The sequence below is a fragment of the Sturnus vulgaris genome, chromosome 2 (assembly GCF_052056855.1).
Source record: "Sturnus vulgaris isolate bStuVul1 chromosome 2, bStuVul1.hap1, whole genome shotgun sequence".
NCBI classification, from domain to species: Eukaryota; Metazoa; Chordata; class Aves; order Passeriformes; family Sturnidae; genus Sturnus; species Sturnus vulgaris.
Window position 1 is genome coordinate 8,899,627 of NC_142244.1, and position 16,812 is coordinate 8,916,438.

General features: G+C 40.8%; 1 protein-coding gene across 1 annotated transcript in view; it reads right to left on the reverse strand.

Annotated features, from left to right (window-relative positions):
• The window catches only part of NCAM2 (neural cell adhesion molecule 2), a 261,608-nt gene extending 253,876 nt beyond the window's left edge, over window positions 1–7,732 (reverse strand). Inside the window, exon 1 of the mRNA XM_088157760.1 lies at window positions 7,518–7,732. Coding sequence (XP_088013886.1) covers window positions 7,518–7,569 — 52 coding nt within the window. The 5' untranslated portion in view covers window positions 7,570–7,732. The remainder of the gene's footprint in view (window positions 1–7,517) is intronic.
• Window positions 7,733–16,812: the final 9,080 nt, after the last annotated feature.

The following is a 16,812-nucleotide window of genomic DNA, read 5'->3' on the forward strand; positions in this document are numbered from 1 at the left end:
ACAACTGATCTCCAGTACATTTAATATATCCTCATTTGCTATCCTCTTCCCCATATATTAACTACACTGGATGTATAGTTTATTCTGCTTTGACTAATGAAAATAATGTCATAGTATTAACACAATACCACCGCACTTTGATTACATATTTCCTGTTACAATAAAAAAATCATTTTATCATCAGTTAAATAAACTAGTCATAATAAGAGGCAATTCCCTCCTGTTTATATCTATCTGTATCACATCTTTATGTGTTTCTGGTTTTAAATACTGTATTATTTTAACCATGGACCTGAGTTCATGCAAGTCAAATTCAGCTCAGTACAAAGGTCTACAAAGTTAATGGGTTTGAAATTACTTGCAGCTTGACTGAATCTGGTACAACATCTTTTAGTAGCAAGAAAATTGCTGGCAATGAGCGTTTTTAATCTGAATTCATACTATGCTCCAAATGTCACCTCTTGGGCAAAGTGGTCAGGACAGTGACTTCTTGTGTGATTTCCAAGTATGAATCTCACAATAGCTGGTATTGCTCCTTAGACTACAACTGCAATGCAAACAATCAGTTCAGTATTAGTTAATGGGAAACATCATCTAGAAAAGTTTCATTTGTACCCTTATAAGTTATTCATATGTTGCAGCTCTACCTATTGCTGAATTATGAGGTTATTCATCAACCTTTGTCTGCTGTTTTGTAGCAATACTACTTGGGTAATTAGAACATTAAATGAAAACCAGTGCAGCCTTCTAAAGTCACAATACAAATTTTGTTAGGAGGAAAATTTTAACTCGGCAATATGAAAATGAGCCACTTGTATTTCCCCCTCAATTTTTTTTCTTTTTACTGAGAGCCACTACATCTTAAATGAACATAAATTAACACATCAAAGATCTATGCTTTTTATGGAAAGCTAGTTCTTGAAGGAACTTGTATAGTTTAGAGGAAATTTATTTCAGTAATGATAGGCAGAACTGCTAAAGAGGTTGACAAAGCCTCCATAGTACTACATGCTGCTTCCCAATTTTATCTGGACGTTATCCATCCAGAAACTGGATATTTTGGACAAAATTATGCTTGGACCATGGAAAGTGGTAACAAATTACACCCTAGCAGATCTCCAGGCTTGTCAAATAGGTTTCGAAAGACTTGTTCTCTTCATCTTATTTGCAATGATCTTTATGCATCGTATTAAAGAGCAGGTGAAACCAAATAACTGCATTTTTTCTTTTCCAGAAGAGGCAGGAAACAGGTAAAATATTTCAGCAGGTGGTTGGCTGCAATTTTTTAGCATTGTTCTTAAATAGGCAGAAATTGTGTAATGAATTTTAGTTGATACACTTTACTGTCTCCTTCCTTCTCAGAATAACCTACTTGAGACAGTAAAATAAATGCTTTTAAAGAACTGGTCATTCTTGTCTCTCAGGCAAACACAAGCACAACTCAGTGGACATTCTCCTATGACTAGAATTAGTAGAGTTTGGCTACAATCATAGAATGGTTCGGATTGGAAGGGATTTTAAAGATCATCTCATTCCACTGTCATGGACAGGGACACTTCCCAATAGACCAGGTTGCTCAAAGCTCCACCCAACCTGGACTTGAACAATCCCAGGGGTGAGGCATTCACAACTTCTGTGTGAATCCTGTTCTAGTGTCACCCAAATGACAATATTCACAGTTATCCCAGTATCTAAGTACTAAGTTATAAATATCTCATTCTGCAGTAGATCATTAGACTTGTAGTTCAGGCGATTACTCCCATGCATTCATTAATGATCCAATTGCTAATGCACAAATGCAGCAAAGAGAAATTTTCTGTTAATCATAATTTCCTAAATCATAACACCAGCGTAAATGGACAGTGGTGCCTATCTCACACTATTTCAAAAATAAAAGCTGGTTGCCTCCTGCCATTTCAAGAGACGTTTTCACATACTTCAGTGAAGCCATTTAGAATCAATGGATTCCTGCTAAGAATGAGCCTCTGGTTTAGTGCTTCCATGGAGCCACTCAAATGCAGGACACTCAAAGGCTTGTCAGTCTTGTGAAAGATTTCTAACATTTTTGAGTTTTGCATTCTTTGAGTCCTGTCCACATAACTTAACACTTATATGGATTTATTTTCCAGTACACAAGGATTTTAATATTGTGAAATGTCACCACAAATGACTCTCTCTTTTTTTCTTCTTTCTATTCAATAAATTAAAAGGTAGATTCTCTGCTAATCTACAGCAAAAAGAAAAAAAAAATCAGAAAATATCCTCTCCAATTAATGATATCATCAGTCAACATTTAACAAATAATGCAAAAATTCAGGCATGTAATAAAATAAGAACCTTGGTACCCTTATTTTTGAAGGCACCCCATTAAAGATTCTATGGCATCTGAAGAGTATCTTGCTTTCTTAAGTTGACTGTTTAGTTTCCTGATATCCTTTAAAAATATACAAATCCATTCAAACAGTTTTAAGAGGAACTAAGCTACAAAAGCAGTAAAAATATTTTGTTAATGCAGAATTACGTCACTGAAGCTGGACATCCTCAAATTCTTAAAGTAACAGCAAGTAGTGCTCTGAATGTCCTATTTAATACTAAAAATTATTCTGAGTTTTAAACTACTTACCAAAAAGTGAATATCCTAGTCAAATACCTTAAGTAAGAAACACTTAAATACACTAAGGGGGAAACCACAACACTAGGTCAGAATTAGGTCATGATTAATTTCCTAGGTCAAAATAAAAACTGGTGTGTAATATGTAAGTCACCAATAGGCCTGGATCTAGTCCATAAGACTCCAACAAGCCTCCAGACTTGAACACCTCAGGTTATCAGTAAGTTCTTCCTCCAGTCTCTCCTATTTCTGGATTTCAAGGACATTGAAAATGAGATTCAAATGACCTGTAGAACTTCAGGATACACTCCATCAATTATACTACCCTTATTTTTTAAGGCAAATGTGTATACTAAAAAAAAAAAACCAACCAACACACACACACAAAAAAAAGCCCACAAACAAACAAATCCAAGCAAAAAGAAAATAAACATCTGGCATGAATTAGTTGATATAAGTTGTTTAAAATCTGAACACCAGCCATTATCCAGATTCTTTACCTGGAGAAGTTCATATCCTACTGTTTCAATAATAGATTTTCAACTCACAGACACAAATTACAGTGAAGTTAAAACATGTGCTTCTCAAAATGTCATATTAACTTGACTCAATTGTACTGGAATCAAATGGCATGTGCTGAATGTAACTGTGGGATTACTGGAGTAAATTGAAAGAAAATCAGTAAGTAAACATGAACCACTTGTGAAAGGTGCCTCAAAGAAAAGGTCAGTGAAAGGGCAAACAAATACTGCATTTGTTCTCAAAATATTTGTTGAAGAAGGTGGCCATGAAAGGCAAATAATACATAAATTAGTCTTAACAATCCAGCAGCATTTCCATAGATAAGAATAATGAGTTAACTAAGTAAGTGCATTGTGCTGTAAGAGGAAAAGTCCAGTTGATGCTATTCAACCTCTTAGATAAGACTTTAAAGCTCTATGACTTTATCATTCATATGTTTCATGATTCAGAGCTACTACATATGACAAAAGTATCTCTAATTCCATTTGTATGGAAGTGGAAAAAATAAAGCTCTCTACATATTTCTTATCTTCCTATTTTTAAGTCAATGTTTCAGAATTCCTCATCAGTTCAGGTTTATTTTCAGGTAGATATTTTGATTCTCATATTTACCTGAAGAGGAGAACGTAGCCTAAAATAGAAAAATCAAAAATTTTTGTTTTAGAAAGGGGAAAACAAAAAGGAAAGATAACAGCTGTATTTTAATCTTAATGCAGTTGTACAAATCAGCTGGCAGTAGAAAACTATGTCTGGTTAAATTCTCAGGATCTGCTTCAGATTTCAGTGCACAGAGTAAAATAGTAGTTTCACTTAATCCAGCAAGCAAAAATCACTGATTTAAAAAATTCCAAATGCCATGGGTTCTCAAAACATGGGTACTCAAAAAGCAGGAGGGCTCTAGACTGGTGGTAAATAAGACACACATGCTGGCATCTCCCTAGGGAGATGTTCCTTATTAACAAGCAGTCCCTTAAAGCACATGTAAAGAGAAACTTCAGGAAAAACAAGAAGAAACTCCCTATCAAAGCAGTGAAAAGAAAAAACTTGGAGCTCAAAGTACTGACTCTCATGAATCTCCTGTATGAGCACAAAATTCTACAAGTAAAACATTTTCTACTGCAACTTCAAAAAAAAATTGCTAACCTAAAGAAATGTGTACTAGGCAGAGTGGTAAAACAAATAGGATTTTACAGTCTGGGAAGATGCCCATTTCATCCACTTCAAGTCAGTGTCCTCAGACACTGGTGAAAACCAAGGAAGCTTCCTTTATCACTACGTATCTTAAAAGGCAGATTTACAGAGTGCAATATGCTCTTTTTTGGTTTGTGTTATGGTGGGGAGTCTGTGGCGTGTTTTGTTACATTTTGTTTTAGTTTTTATTAAAGCAAAGCTAATTCAAGCTGCATAACTCTCTGAACAGCTTTGAAAGGTTAAGAAAAAAAAATCCTTTTGTTTTAGCATAGTAACACTGCCAGTTAAACTCCTCCCTTGTGATGAAATTAGGCGAGGGAATATTTGGCCCTGGTAGATAATTATGACATTCATAAGCTCTTAACATAAGGGGCTGGGGGAGGGGGTGACTGTCTGCTACTTGTTCTCAAACTGCTCTGATTTTCTGGAACAGAACAAATACAGCACAGTTCCCTCTCTCCAGTCTTAACACCAGCACTTCTCAAAGAAAAGGCTTCAGTTATTCTTCATAAAATCTACTGCAGCTATATCCTTCAAAATATAAATCCTGAACCTAGACTTCCAATATTTCCAAAGCAAATGATCCAAATGTAGTAACTGACTTTTTCTTAGCCATCCAAACTATCTAAAAAGTCATAAGCATTTAATACATAATAATGCTTTTCTTAGAACCAAACCAGAAGAGTAACCCTCACAAGCATCACAATCTTCATTTGATGATGTAAGTTGATGTAAGCTTTACCCACCACCACATTCCCACAAAAAACCAAACAAACCAACCAAACATAATTCTCAAGAGCTTTCTTTAATACCCCCTCAAATTATTTGATTCGCTTCAAGTAATGCTCAAGATTACTTCAAGGATTACTTCAAGGTGGTGTTGAAAAAATGTTCTCCCATTCCCATTTACTATGCCCTGCTGTGGATTGAAGCTGCACGTTTCTGCTATTTCTACACTCTGTTTAAAAACCTACTCTTCCTCTGCCAATGCAATTCCCTTCCTTTATTAAAAAGAACAAAATGAAGCTGTTTCTTTAAATTGAGGGAAATAACTTACTATCAATATTAGGTTTATTCAGCTTTCCTCCTCTTCTTTCCATCCCCCTCTCATATGTATCCTATAATTTTTAAAACTCGGCTTAATAGTATCTGTAATTTCACTCCATTATTTATCTCCTGACATTTGTGATAGTAAGATACCTAAACTATACAATCCTCCTACGCTGCAGAAATCACACTTCACAAAGTCGCTTTCTACCCTTCCTCCGTTGGAGGAGGCACATTCCACATCTCGACGCACATTATTACACCCAGGTAGATCAATGCAGAGCCTGAAGGAAGATTTCCCGTTCCCCTCCTCCTTTGCCATCCCAGTGTCGGCTGCACCGAGAAGCCTCCGGAGCGTTCCCGAATCGCTGCTCCTCGGGAGACCGGGGTGGCAAAAGCAGGGAAGCTTTTCCTATAGAAATTGAGAGCACCTGGTGGCTTCTCCCTAACTGTCGCCGAAAGAAAACGCCTGGATGGCGAGAGGTTTAGCCACAGATGCGTGGAAGGAGACTTTGGCAGCTGCAGTTCTGGGTACTTCAAGGCATCACGCCTGACCTCCCGTCCCTTCCCTAAGCGCAACAAACCTCGCTGCCCCCTCACAGGGCACACCGAGGCTGGCACAGCCGGCCCTTGCCAGCTCTGCACAGGACACCGTGGGTGGCACATCCAGCCCCTCACAGGACACCGAGGCTGGCACAGCCGGCCCCGCACAGGACACACCGAGGCTGGCACAGCCGGCCCTTGCCAGCCCCGCACAGGACACACCGAGGCTGGCACATTTAGCCCCGCACAGGGCACACCGAGGCTGGCACAGCCGGCCCTTGCCAGCCCGGAGCTGAGGGGCGAGGCCGCCCCGTCCCGGGCACTGCCCGCCGTCGCGGTGGAGCTCGGCCGCCCCCTGGTGCCCGGCGGCGGCAGCGCGGCCCGAGGCCGGCCCCCGCCGCTCCGGCTGACACCCCGCCGGGGCGTTTGGGCTGGGCGGGGTTTATTTCTCTCCTAAAACCTCCTGAGGACGTGGGGCCGCCGCTCGCCCCCTCAGGTGCGGGGAACGGAGCCTGGCACAGGGCAGGGGGGCAACGGGGACAGGGATAGCCCCGCGGGGCTCAGCGCCCCGGCCGGACGCCGGGAACTTGCCCGAACAGTTTCCAAACACCGCGGTGGGTATCCCTCACCCAGCGGCCCTTCCCGCACAGTCTCTTCCAGGAGCACAAATCTTTAAGTAACCACGCAGGGCACATCCGAAAATAAACAAATGAATAGCTATATAGATACGTCAACCCCAGAAAACAAACCGAACCCCGCGGCTGCACCACAACCCCCGAGTCCGCGTTTCTCGAAGCGCTGTGCGTATGTAATATAAATAAATAAATTAATATATGCGCACATACATATGCAAAGGATGAAGCGTGCCCGGCTCGCTCCGCACACCCCTGCCCCGCAGTGCTATTCCGTGGCACAGGGAACAGGCACAAGGCTATTCCGTGGCACAGGGAACAGGCACAAGGCTATTCCGTGGCACAAGGGCTCCGCACCCAGCCCCGCGGCGCCGGCAGCGCCCTCCCCTCCGTGCCTCCCCCGAGCCGGGGCTCGGTGTCCCGGCAGCGCCGGGAAGGGTCTTCGGAGAGGAGGAACCCCGACAGGCAGACTTCAGGTCAGGTTTCTCACGGACTCTACCGCCAGCACTTCTCCCTGTTCCTAAGAACGAAGCCCGCACTGCCTTCCCCGCGGGCAGACGCGGATTTTAAAGACCAGTGCTCGGCAGATTTTGTGTAATCGCTTCATCTCTCACATACATTTATCGGGCGCAAATAAAAATAAAATAAAATGAAATAAAAAAATTAAAAGGCAAAACCTGCAAAGCAGCTAAGTGCACTTGGCACTGTCCAGCTTGTTCTTTTTCCTCCTCATAAATGACACCTCTTGAAGATTGAAAAGAAAAAAAAATAAAAAAAGGTGGGCGATGAAGCAAGTTTTAGGTCCTTCTTAATCTGGTTCCAGGATAATGCATTGCTTTAATTTTAAAATTTTTTTTCTCCGTTTCTTTCCTCTTAATTTGAGCGAGCGGACAGCATAGGTAAGAATAATAATTAAAATTTTAAAAATTAAAAAAAAAAAAAAAAAAGGAAAAAGGCAGCCGCGCTCCTACCTTGCCCGCTACTGAGGAGCAATCCGAGCAGGTAGAGAGGCAGGAGGCTCATGTTCAGGAGCTCTCGCCGGTGGACAGTTCCAAGTTGGAGGATGCTCGGCCAGCCCAGGCAAACCCTGCCTCTGCCGCTGCTGCCGCCCGTGTGCGCGCAGCCCCGCACCCGCGGAGCGCCGCTCGCCAAGTGCCGGCCGCGCCTCCCGCGCCGCGCTATATCGGCGGGGCCGCGCCGCCGCGCAGGGGGCGGGCGCACGGCGGGCCGGCCGATCCCTCCGCCGCACTCGCACCCCGCCGCAGCCACGAGCAGAGCCCGCAGATTCCTCCGCCGCTCTCAGAGGTGGCAGCAGGACCGGAGCATCCCACCCTGCATCCCTCCGTGCATCCCTTCCTGGATGCCTTCCCTTATCCCTCCCCGCATGCCCGCCTGCTGGCAGCCCCCCGGCTGGGTGAGGCAGCTCCCCCCGCTCGCCGCCGCGGTCCCTCCGGAGCCCCCTCCTCCCCGCCGCCGACGGAGGGGACATAGCCTAAAACGGAGAGACGGCGTCTTGGCGGAGAATCCCGCCGGGAAGCCCCCGCCATCCCGGGAGAGCGTGGGAGCGGCGCTCCGGCTGGCCGCGGGCGGGGATGCTCCCCGGGGCTGGAGTGGCCCCGGCACGATCTTTCTTTCCCCCGGGAGCGGCCGGCGGGGGCTGCGCGGGGCTCGGCGGGTCCCCCGCTCCGCCCGCGGGCCGGGACGCGCCGCTGCGCCCGCGGGAAGCGGGACCGCCGCGAGCCTCGCGTACGGGCGCGTCCGTAACTAATCCCGTCGGGTTTATGTTCATTCAGCTGTCTAGGAATTCACTTGGTTTGACTTCTGTTATTAGTCAGCGGGGAAACATACCTCTGCTATTCACGGCTGCGTGAAATAAAACCGATAAAAAATAAATTGCTTACCGTTTGGATGCCTTGGTGCTGTCTGGCTGAGGATCTTGCTTTGTAAGGGAAAAAAGCTGCAACCTGCATAAAAGGGTGGGTTTTTGTCCAGCTTGACTTTGAAGAGGTAATTCTTTCTGAGGGGGTTAATTAAGCTATAGGCTCCAAAGAAGCTTCCATAAATTTGTCACCTTACCACCTGTATGATATATGGAAGGAGATAGAAGTAGATTTATATTAATGTGAAGCGGTGATAGTGGATAATAAAGGATTAATCCAAATTAACACATCCCTAATATTTTTTCCCAACCGTTCCTTTGCCCTTTTCAAGAGGATTTGGGGAGGAGGAGGGAGACAAGAAGTCCCTTTGCAGCAAACTAATATGAACGACATGATCAGTATCTTCAGCTTGGCTCCTGCTACACAGTAGTCTACAAAATTCTGAAGTAAAGGAAGAAGAAATATTTTTCTGGGAAGAACAAGATAGAGGATAAAATCCAAATTCTCTCCCGAGAGGGGGTCTTAGGACACTATAGAATGTGGGCAGAAGATGCTGGTAGAAGGGAATATGAGGGCTTTGTGCCATTGCCTGGTTGATCTACACCATGTAAATCAGATCCATATTGCTCAGCTCCACACCTCACGGTTCTGTTCTTAAGCTAAAGATTTTGTAATATAGTATAAAAGGAACAGATTCATATATATTTAAGTGAAATTGAACTGATATTCCTCATATAGTTTTGGAAATACAAAATATGGCAACCTCAGCAAAGCTTTACAGGTCAGCGTGGGATTTATATTTAGGAGGTGCTCTGCTCATTAATGTCGTGAGAGATGCTTAATTGCAGGAATTTTGGCAGCGGCCTTTAGTGCAGGTTCAGGAAAGCACGGCAGAAGAAATTTTTGGTGACATTTTCCCACGTAAGAAGGTTCCATTAGCCCTGGTACCCAACTACAGAAATAGACATCATTAATAAATTAATATAGAAAGGTAATGAAAACAGTTATTAGATAAAAATCTTTAAAATAAAAATAAAACTTACTTGGCAAAAAGCAAGAAACCTTCACTGTTTAGTAGGTAGGATGCCACTTTTATCAAATTTATCTTTAATGTTTTGGAGCATTTCCATCCAGTAGTGGAATGGTTAGAGAAAATAAAAGGAATTTTAATAAATAAAACCAAATAACTTGCACACATACCTGAACATCTGTTACAGTCTGCTTTAGTTGAGGATCAGAAGCACCTTGATCTGCGCAGGTTCAAGGAATGCAATCCATGTACACATGCCCCACCACAACACAATACAGAAGAACTCGGAGGTTTCTTGCTCATAGTAATACTGCTATCCCAAGTTTGCTTATTTTAAATTATCAATATGATGAGAACTTCACCAGTGTCAGATCTGATTAATTTTTGCTCCTTTGAAATCAGGTGAGGATGCTCTTCTTCCAAACAGGATTCCTTGTCCTGAGAGCTCTGCCTAGTTACTTGTCTGCAGCAGTCACCAGAGCTCACCATCTAAGATGTCCACAGCACATTGGTACAGCATTTGAAGAAATCTGTTGTCAGTCCAGCTTTTCAAGGAAAAGAGGAGCATGCTTTTCAGTCCTCTGAAGCAATGGAGTAAAACAATGAAAGATGAGTATAAATCTCAATCACATTCTTGTAACACCACTGTGAAATAGAGAGGGCTCACTGAAGGAAGAGGCAGCAGCTGGTTTGCCCATCAGTAAGCATGTAGCTCAACTTACTCTATCACATATCCCACCTAAAAGGTATGTTAGGGTATATTTAGGTCCCTCCTCCACAGTGGAGGGACAGAGAGAGGAGGGCAGGAGGAGACAAAGTACATGAGTGTGCAGAGTTTAATTGTTTCTGCTGCTTATGAAACAACTCATTAGTTAGAAAACAAAGATCTGTAAAAAAAGTGCCTCACAGTGAACCGCAACAGCAAATCATGCTGAGGTCACACAAACGGGGATTAGAGACATGCAGAAATAAAGCTCAAATTTTCTGCCATCTGAATCTATATGGCTCTTAGTGCTCATGACCATACATTATATGAATCAAAAGATGAGAATTTCAGAGTGCTTGTAAGACATTAATTGGTACCAGTAATGACATACCTGTATTATTTCCCATGTTTTGGCTTCTAGCATTATTCCTTAGAGTGTGCTGTTTACTGGGGGGAAGGCTGACACGGAGTTTAGTGGCTGTGCTTAGTCTAGGGCATTAGAAAACGTGATTTCTGGACAATATCTCATGTATAACAAATACGCTGGCAGAAAACAAACATGTCTTCATGCTATGTAAGTTTTAAAATCAAGAGCAGAAACAAACTACAGTGGGCATTATCCCATGTGAACTGCTATGAGGAGCAGCACCAAGAAGTATAATGATCGTTCTACAGGGGAAGTTATTTCAAAGGTGAGGAAGTCAACTTCGGTAGGTTCTCAAAGCAATTAAAATGCAACTCCAGTGGCTGGAAAGTCTTGCCAGAACAATCTCAGGGGAAAAGAAGGGGAGGTATTACTTAATGTTACACGTTTGATTTGTACTTTAGATCTTTTGGGGTATCATACTCAGAATTGTAGTGGATATATCTGTAAGTTCTCTGTCTTTCACACAGTAGCCTCCAGCTTTCACAACTGTGCTACATGTGCAGCTTTTCTCCCACAAAGATTTACTAGCTGTGAAGTTTGCAAAAAGACAGCAAGAATTAATTTTCCCCCATGTTGCTTACTTGTTTTGCTCAGTGAGATTATTTATACGGGAGTCTATCCTCCCATATGAATAAAAGCGGCAGAATTAGGCTCTGGCAACAGAAACATTTCAAGCTCTCATCACTACACTTGAGTCAGTTTACAAGAACTGAGGAACTGTAAACTTGCTGTGACTGAACTTGTCAAGAAACATCTCCATGGTGTTTTTACAAGGATTATTTTATTTTTAAGTTGATTGATGATTGCATGTTCAATGCAAATGTAATTAAATATAGAAACTGAAATCTTGGTGATGATTCGATAACAGATATTTATACTGAAATGCATTTTCCTCAGTGGACATCCAAGCTGCTAGGAGATCCAGCTGGATTTGCTTACATGTCTTCAAAACTTAAATGTTAAGGGAGCACCTTAAAATTAGCTAAGAATTTTAGGGGACCGTATGGCAATGGCACAGTTACAAAAAAAAAAAAAAAAAAAAAAAAAAGCACAGAGATCCTATATCTAAAAATAACTGGTGAGGAGTTGTAAGGAAAATGGCACATCTTGTGAGCAATTGTCAAATGTTTTGGGGGACTGAATAGGATAGAAAAAAGGAAAAAAGAAAAGACAAAATACCCCTTCTTAGTTGCACAATATGTTGCCCTTGCAGGAAAATGCCTTCTGCTGATAGGGTAATTTTCAAAGGTGCTTATAGACCAAATTGCTGATCGTCTCCAAAGTGAGTAATTATCCCAACTAGGATGCTTTCCTATGAAAACTGCAAACACAATTGAAGTGGCACTAAGATAAATTATACAACAGTGAACAGCAGTATTATTGTGGTGAGGAAATGATGCACAATAAACAAAAGAGTTTCATAAATGTTTACACCACATTTATGTTTCAAGTTCTTATCATCTTATAAAGATCTTTCATAAAGATATAACTTTCATGAAGATCTAAAATTGCTATCATTTTGGATAAACGTTTTATGAGAAAGAGACAAACCCATTGTTTCCACACTGTTTCAAGTCACTTTTAAATAAAGAACTCTCCTTTCTGCCAGAGAAACTTAAAACAAGCCTGAAATTATTCAGACACTAAGAAGAGATTCACAGATTTTATGTAGGGAGGATAAGTCTCTGTATCATTTCTGGAACTGAATAATGGCAAGGACGAATGTAAAATAAGTTTGTCCAGGTAAAGACGTCTGCTTAATTTTTGGAGATAGCAAGGTTGCTTGAAGTACAGTGTGCTAATTTGGTTACAATATAAAACATTGTGCCGACGAAGAAATCGATACACTGAATTTATATGTCTGAAAGAAGCGTCGTGCACTTCTGTGTCTGGTGCAGCAAAAGTAGCATTTGAGAGATGAGACAAGTTAACTTCTGTGGACTCTGGAGGCAGATTTCCGTATGTTCCATGTTCCCACATTTCTATATGTGTGACTTTATTCCTCTTCTCAGATCAGTCACTCAAAAACTATGAACCAGCAATAGTTATTACCCCATCACTATCAGGTACAGTTATTTGGGCAGGATTATGGACATGTTTATTATTTCACCTGAGAATGAGACTGCCAGTGCTAAGATGCTCCAGCTGGCTCTAATATAACTGCCTACATATTCAGCAACATGGCAGCTGTGTACTTTTTCTCTTTTATGGGTACTTACAAACAGACTTTTTCATGGTAGCTCCCTTCTTTCATATCAGTTACTAGTGGTTTATTTCATACAATTTCCAGAGCAAAGATGCTTTATGCTTTCTTTTTTTTTTTTTCCCCGAAGTTGGGAATATTATGAATGCTACCAAACAATGTTTCACAAATGACTACATTTCCTTAACTCATTAGAACTTTCACCTTCACACCTGACAAGTGTAAAAGCTTGATTTTAGTTACTGAAGTCCCACCAGCCATTTGTTACCATCTCTTCAATGAAAACTATTCCTCCATGAACCATATTACCAGATCATGCAAGTAATAATATCTGGTTTAGTGCAACATCAGTTAATTTAATTCAAGAGACCTTCAAGAATATTTTATTACTGAAGCACTAAAGAAGAGACAACAAGATTTTCTGGCCTGAGCTAAGATGTGCAGAAGTTATTTCAGCATGTGTAATAGCGAAGAGTGGTTGCTACATGGTGAGAATTTGAAGAGCAGTTGTTTTTAAAGGGGTTGTGTGTGCAAAACACAAACCTTTCTCAGCGGCTGTTCTGTGACTGTGAAACTTGTTCCCTGCAGTGCCTTGAATCACGATGAATTTCAGAGACATGCAGAACAAAATTTAAATTACCCTTATTGAGCCATCCATGCTTTCATTAAGAGCAAAGACTAAAAACATACAAAACTGCAGATCAAGGTAAGGTAAAATGTAAAATTAGACATAATGGGAAAAGAATTATGGATACCTTTGAGTTTCAGTTCTATATTGTGTTGTGAGTGAACTAGAAGCCAGACATGAGATGGCAAGGTATGTTTGCAACCAAGAACCTGCCATTTGCTGGGCTGCATCCAGAGCCCCGTGGGCAGCAGGGCAGGGAGGGGATTCTGCCCCTCTGCCCCGCTCTGCTCAGACCCCACCTGCAGGGCTGCATCCAGCTCTGGGCTCCAGCACAGCAAGGACAGGGACCTGCTGGAGCCAGCCCAGAGCAGGCACCGAGGGCATCAGAGGGATGGAGCAGCTCTGCTGTGAGCAAAGGCTGAGAGAACTGGGATTGTTCAGCCTGGAACAGAGAAGGCTCTGGGGTGACCGAATTCTGGCCTTTCTGTACCTGAAGGGAGCCCACAGGAAAGATGGAGAGAGACTATTTACAAGGGTCTGGAGTGACAGGACAAGGGGAAATGCCTTCAAATTGAAAGAAAGCAGGTTTAGGTTAGATAGTAGGAAGAAGTGTGAGGGTGGTGAGGCCCTGGAACAGGTTGTAGATGTCCCATCCTTGAAGTGTTCAAGGTCAAGTGGGATGGTTCTCTGAGCAACCTGGTCTAGTGGAAGGCATCCCTGCCCATGGCAGGGGTTTGGAAAGATATGATCTTTAAGGTCACTTCCAACACAGGCCATTCTATGATTCTATGACTCTGTGATTCTATTAAATGTGCTGTACATTTTAATACTGGCCAGAATTAGAATATCTGGGATTCAGAACTATCTGACTACCAGACATCACTGTTACGATTTTCATTGGAACTGGGCAATTGCTGACTTATAAGTGATAGAAGTGAGCAAGGAGTATTGACAGTCAGTGAAACCTTTATGGAAATAAATGGAATGCATCTTTATTTATATACATTAATAAGCCTGGAGGAAAGGCAACACATAATTTTGAGTTATTCATTTTTCCAAGTGGTAAAAGAACCATCCAGTTGCCCACATCTCCATTTTCAAAATGGTCATGATGAGTCCTTAGCTGTGATTTCAAGAAGAGATCAACCAATAAATAATAATAATAGAAAATCCAAGAAAACATGGGTTTTAGTGCAAGACTTTTATGAAAGCTTGTGATCTAAACCCCATAATTTATACCCACACTTATCTTTTAATTCAATTTCAGACCTACAACTTCAGAAGCTCTTATTCATGACGAGAAATCTGCTGCTTTAATGAGATATTCTGAGCTCTTGACATCTTCAAGCACATTGATATACAGCAAGTGGTTTCAAAGGTTAACCGTGTTGGTTGCACAACATTTTCTTTCATTAGTTTTACATCTGATGAGTTTTGAAAAATTAGAGTGCTCAGTTTGGTTTCTCTACATGTTGTAATTCAAGAATAAACATTCTCTTATATCTTTTCTAAATGAGGTGATCCCAATTTACCAATCTCACCTGCTTTCCTTCCTGTCTTTGTAACAAGTTTTTTCATTCTCCTTCCATATCTGTTATAAATCTTAGTAAGGTGAGGAATTAAGCACACTACTACACATGAGAATGAACTTCTGATTTATAAGGAGCTATTTTTACACTCAGAGGTAATGTTTTTTTAAGAACTGCCATAGGCATATTTCGACTGACTTCAAAACTAGATTACAATACCACACGTCTTCCATAACTTAAGAAAAAGTATAAATTGTCTTTATGTAAAACTTTAAAACTCACAAGATCCTTAAGTAGAACATAGAATTCCTTTTCATTGCTTGCTTGTTCAGATTTTCAAAGTAAACAATGAATATTTTCTAATAAATAATTTGAGTTGGTAAATGTCAGGGTGTTAAGAAATTTGTCTTAAAAGGAGGGAAAAATATTGTATTTCTAAGCAAATCTATGTTATCCAAAGTACATGAATACATAAAATAGAATTTTTCTTAGGAGATACATAATTTTTCCAGAGTTTTTCACCCATTCAAGATTTAGTTTTTTTATTACCCACATTAACAGAGTCTGGTATACCAAGAACAGTAGTTATGGAGCAGTAAATCTTGTAGGGCACTAAAAATTTTTTGCTCAAGGAAAAGCTCACTTTAAAGATATCTAACTTAAAACAGAGACACAAACAACCAACGGTACTTACATACTCAGAAATACATTGCTCAGAAATATACTCAAATGATACTTATCTAAAATAATAATGGTTGTGTTTACAACACATTTTTGCTTATGCCTTTTTTATTTTAAATTTCTTCTGTGTAGACGTGGATACAGTTAAATAACATTTTGAAAGAGAATTTTTACACCAACTTTAACAGAGGTAAAATTTGAACACATTTTTTAAATTGCATGAATAATTTATTTAAAATGTTTGTTTGGGAGTAACGGCATTTGGGATACTTATTGCACAAAGCAACCTTTTCCATGGATCTATGTGTAGCAAGATGAAAACTTAATAAGATCTATCTGGAAAATAGTTATTAAAATATATGAAGGCTTAAAGTTTCCTGACTTTTATGGGAGCAGACCTCAGCCTTCTCAGAGCCTGAGAAAGCATAAAGATCTCGTTCTACTGAATTTACAGTTGTAAATGATGTCCTCAAAGACAGATTTTCCAGGTGACTCAGTTCCTGTTTCCAGGCATGCATGATGACCATGTATGTATTCAGGCTCTTTAAACTTGGACAATTGCACAGTGGTAGTTATGCCCCAGAACAGCTGGAAGCACAGTAAATGAGATCAATTCTCAGCCATAATTTCAGGTCATCCTTCCAGCACTTTATTTAGATCCAGCATTTAATGATATTTTCAAAATTCTCTCTCTCTTATAGCTTTATGAGTAAAAGCCTCTGACTTCTAGATACATTCTTTGAAAACAAAAAGAACATTTAAAACATCTCGCATTTGCCATGGACAAAGCACGATGCTGCAGAATATTTACATTACTGCAGAAGAAGCAAGATTTTCAGGGAAAACAAGCTAAGAGATCCTTTTTCTGCAACAACTGCGCCAATAACTGATGAAATCATCAGTTATGTTTTTGACAAGCAAGAGAAATCAGTGTACTGAAAGTAGTGCTGTGCTGACTTGTACTTCATAAGAAAAAGAAAGGGTGGAGGATTGGGAAGGATCAATATCTTTCAGAGGAAGAGTTATAAAGGAAAATATTACAAAAGGGACTAATAAAAATACTATTTTTTTTTCCTTGAGGATTTTCTGTTTGTTTCTTACATTTAGGAGCTCAGCAGAATGTAACCAAAACTGATTTAGGACTGGATTGCTCCCTCTGCTCACAGCACTACAGGGGATCAA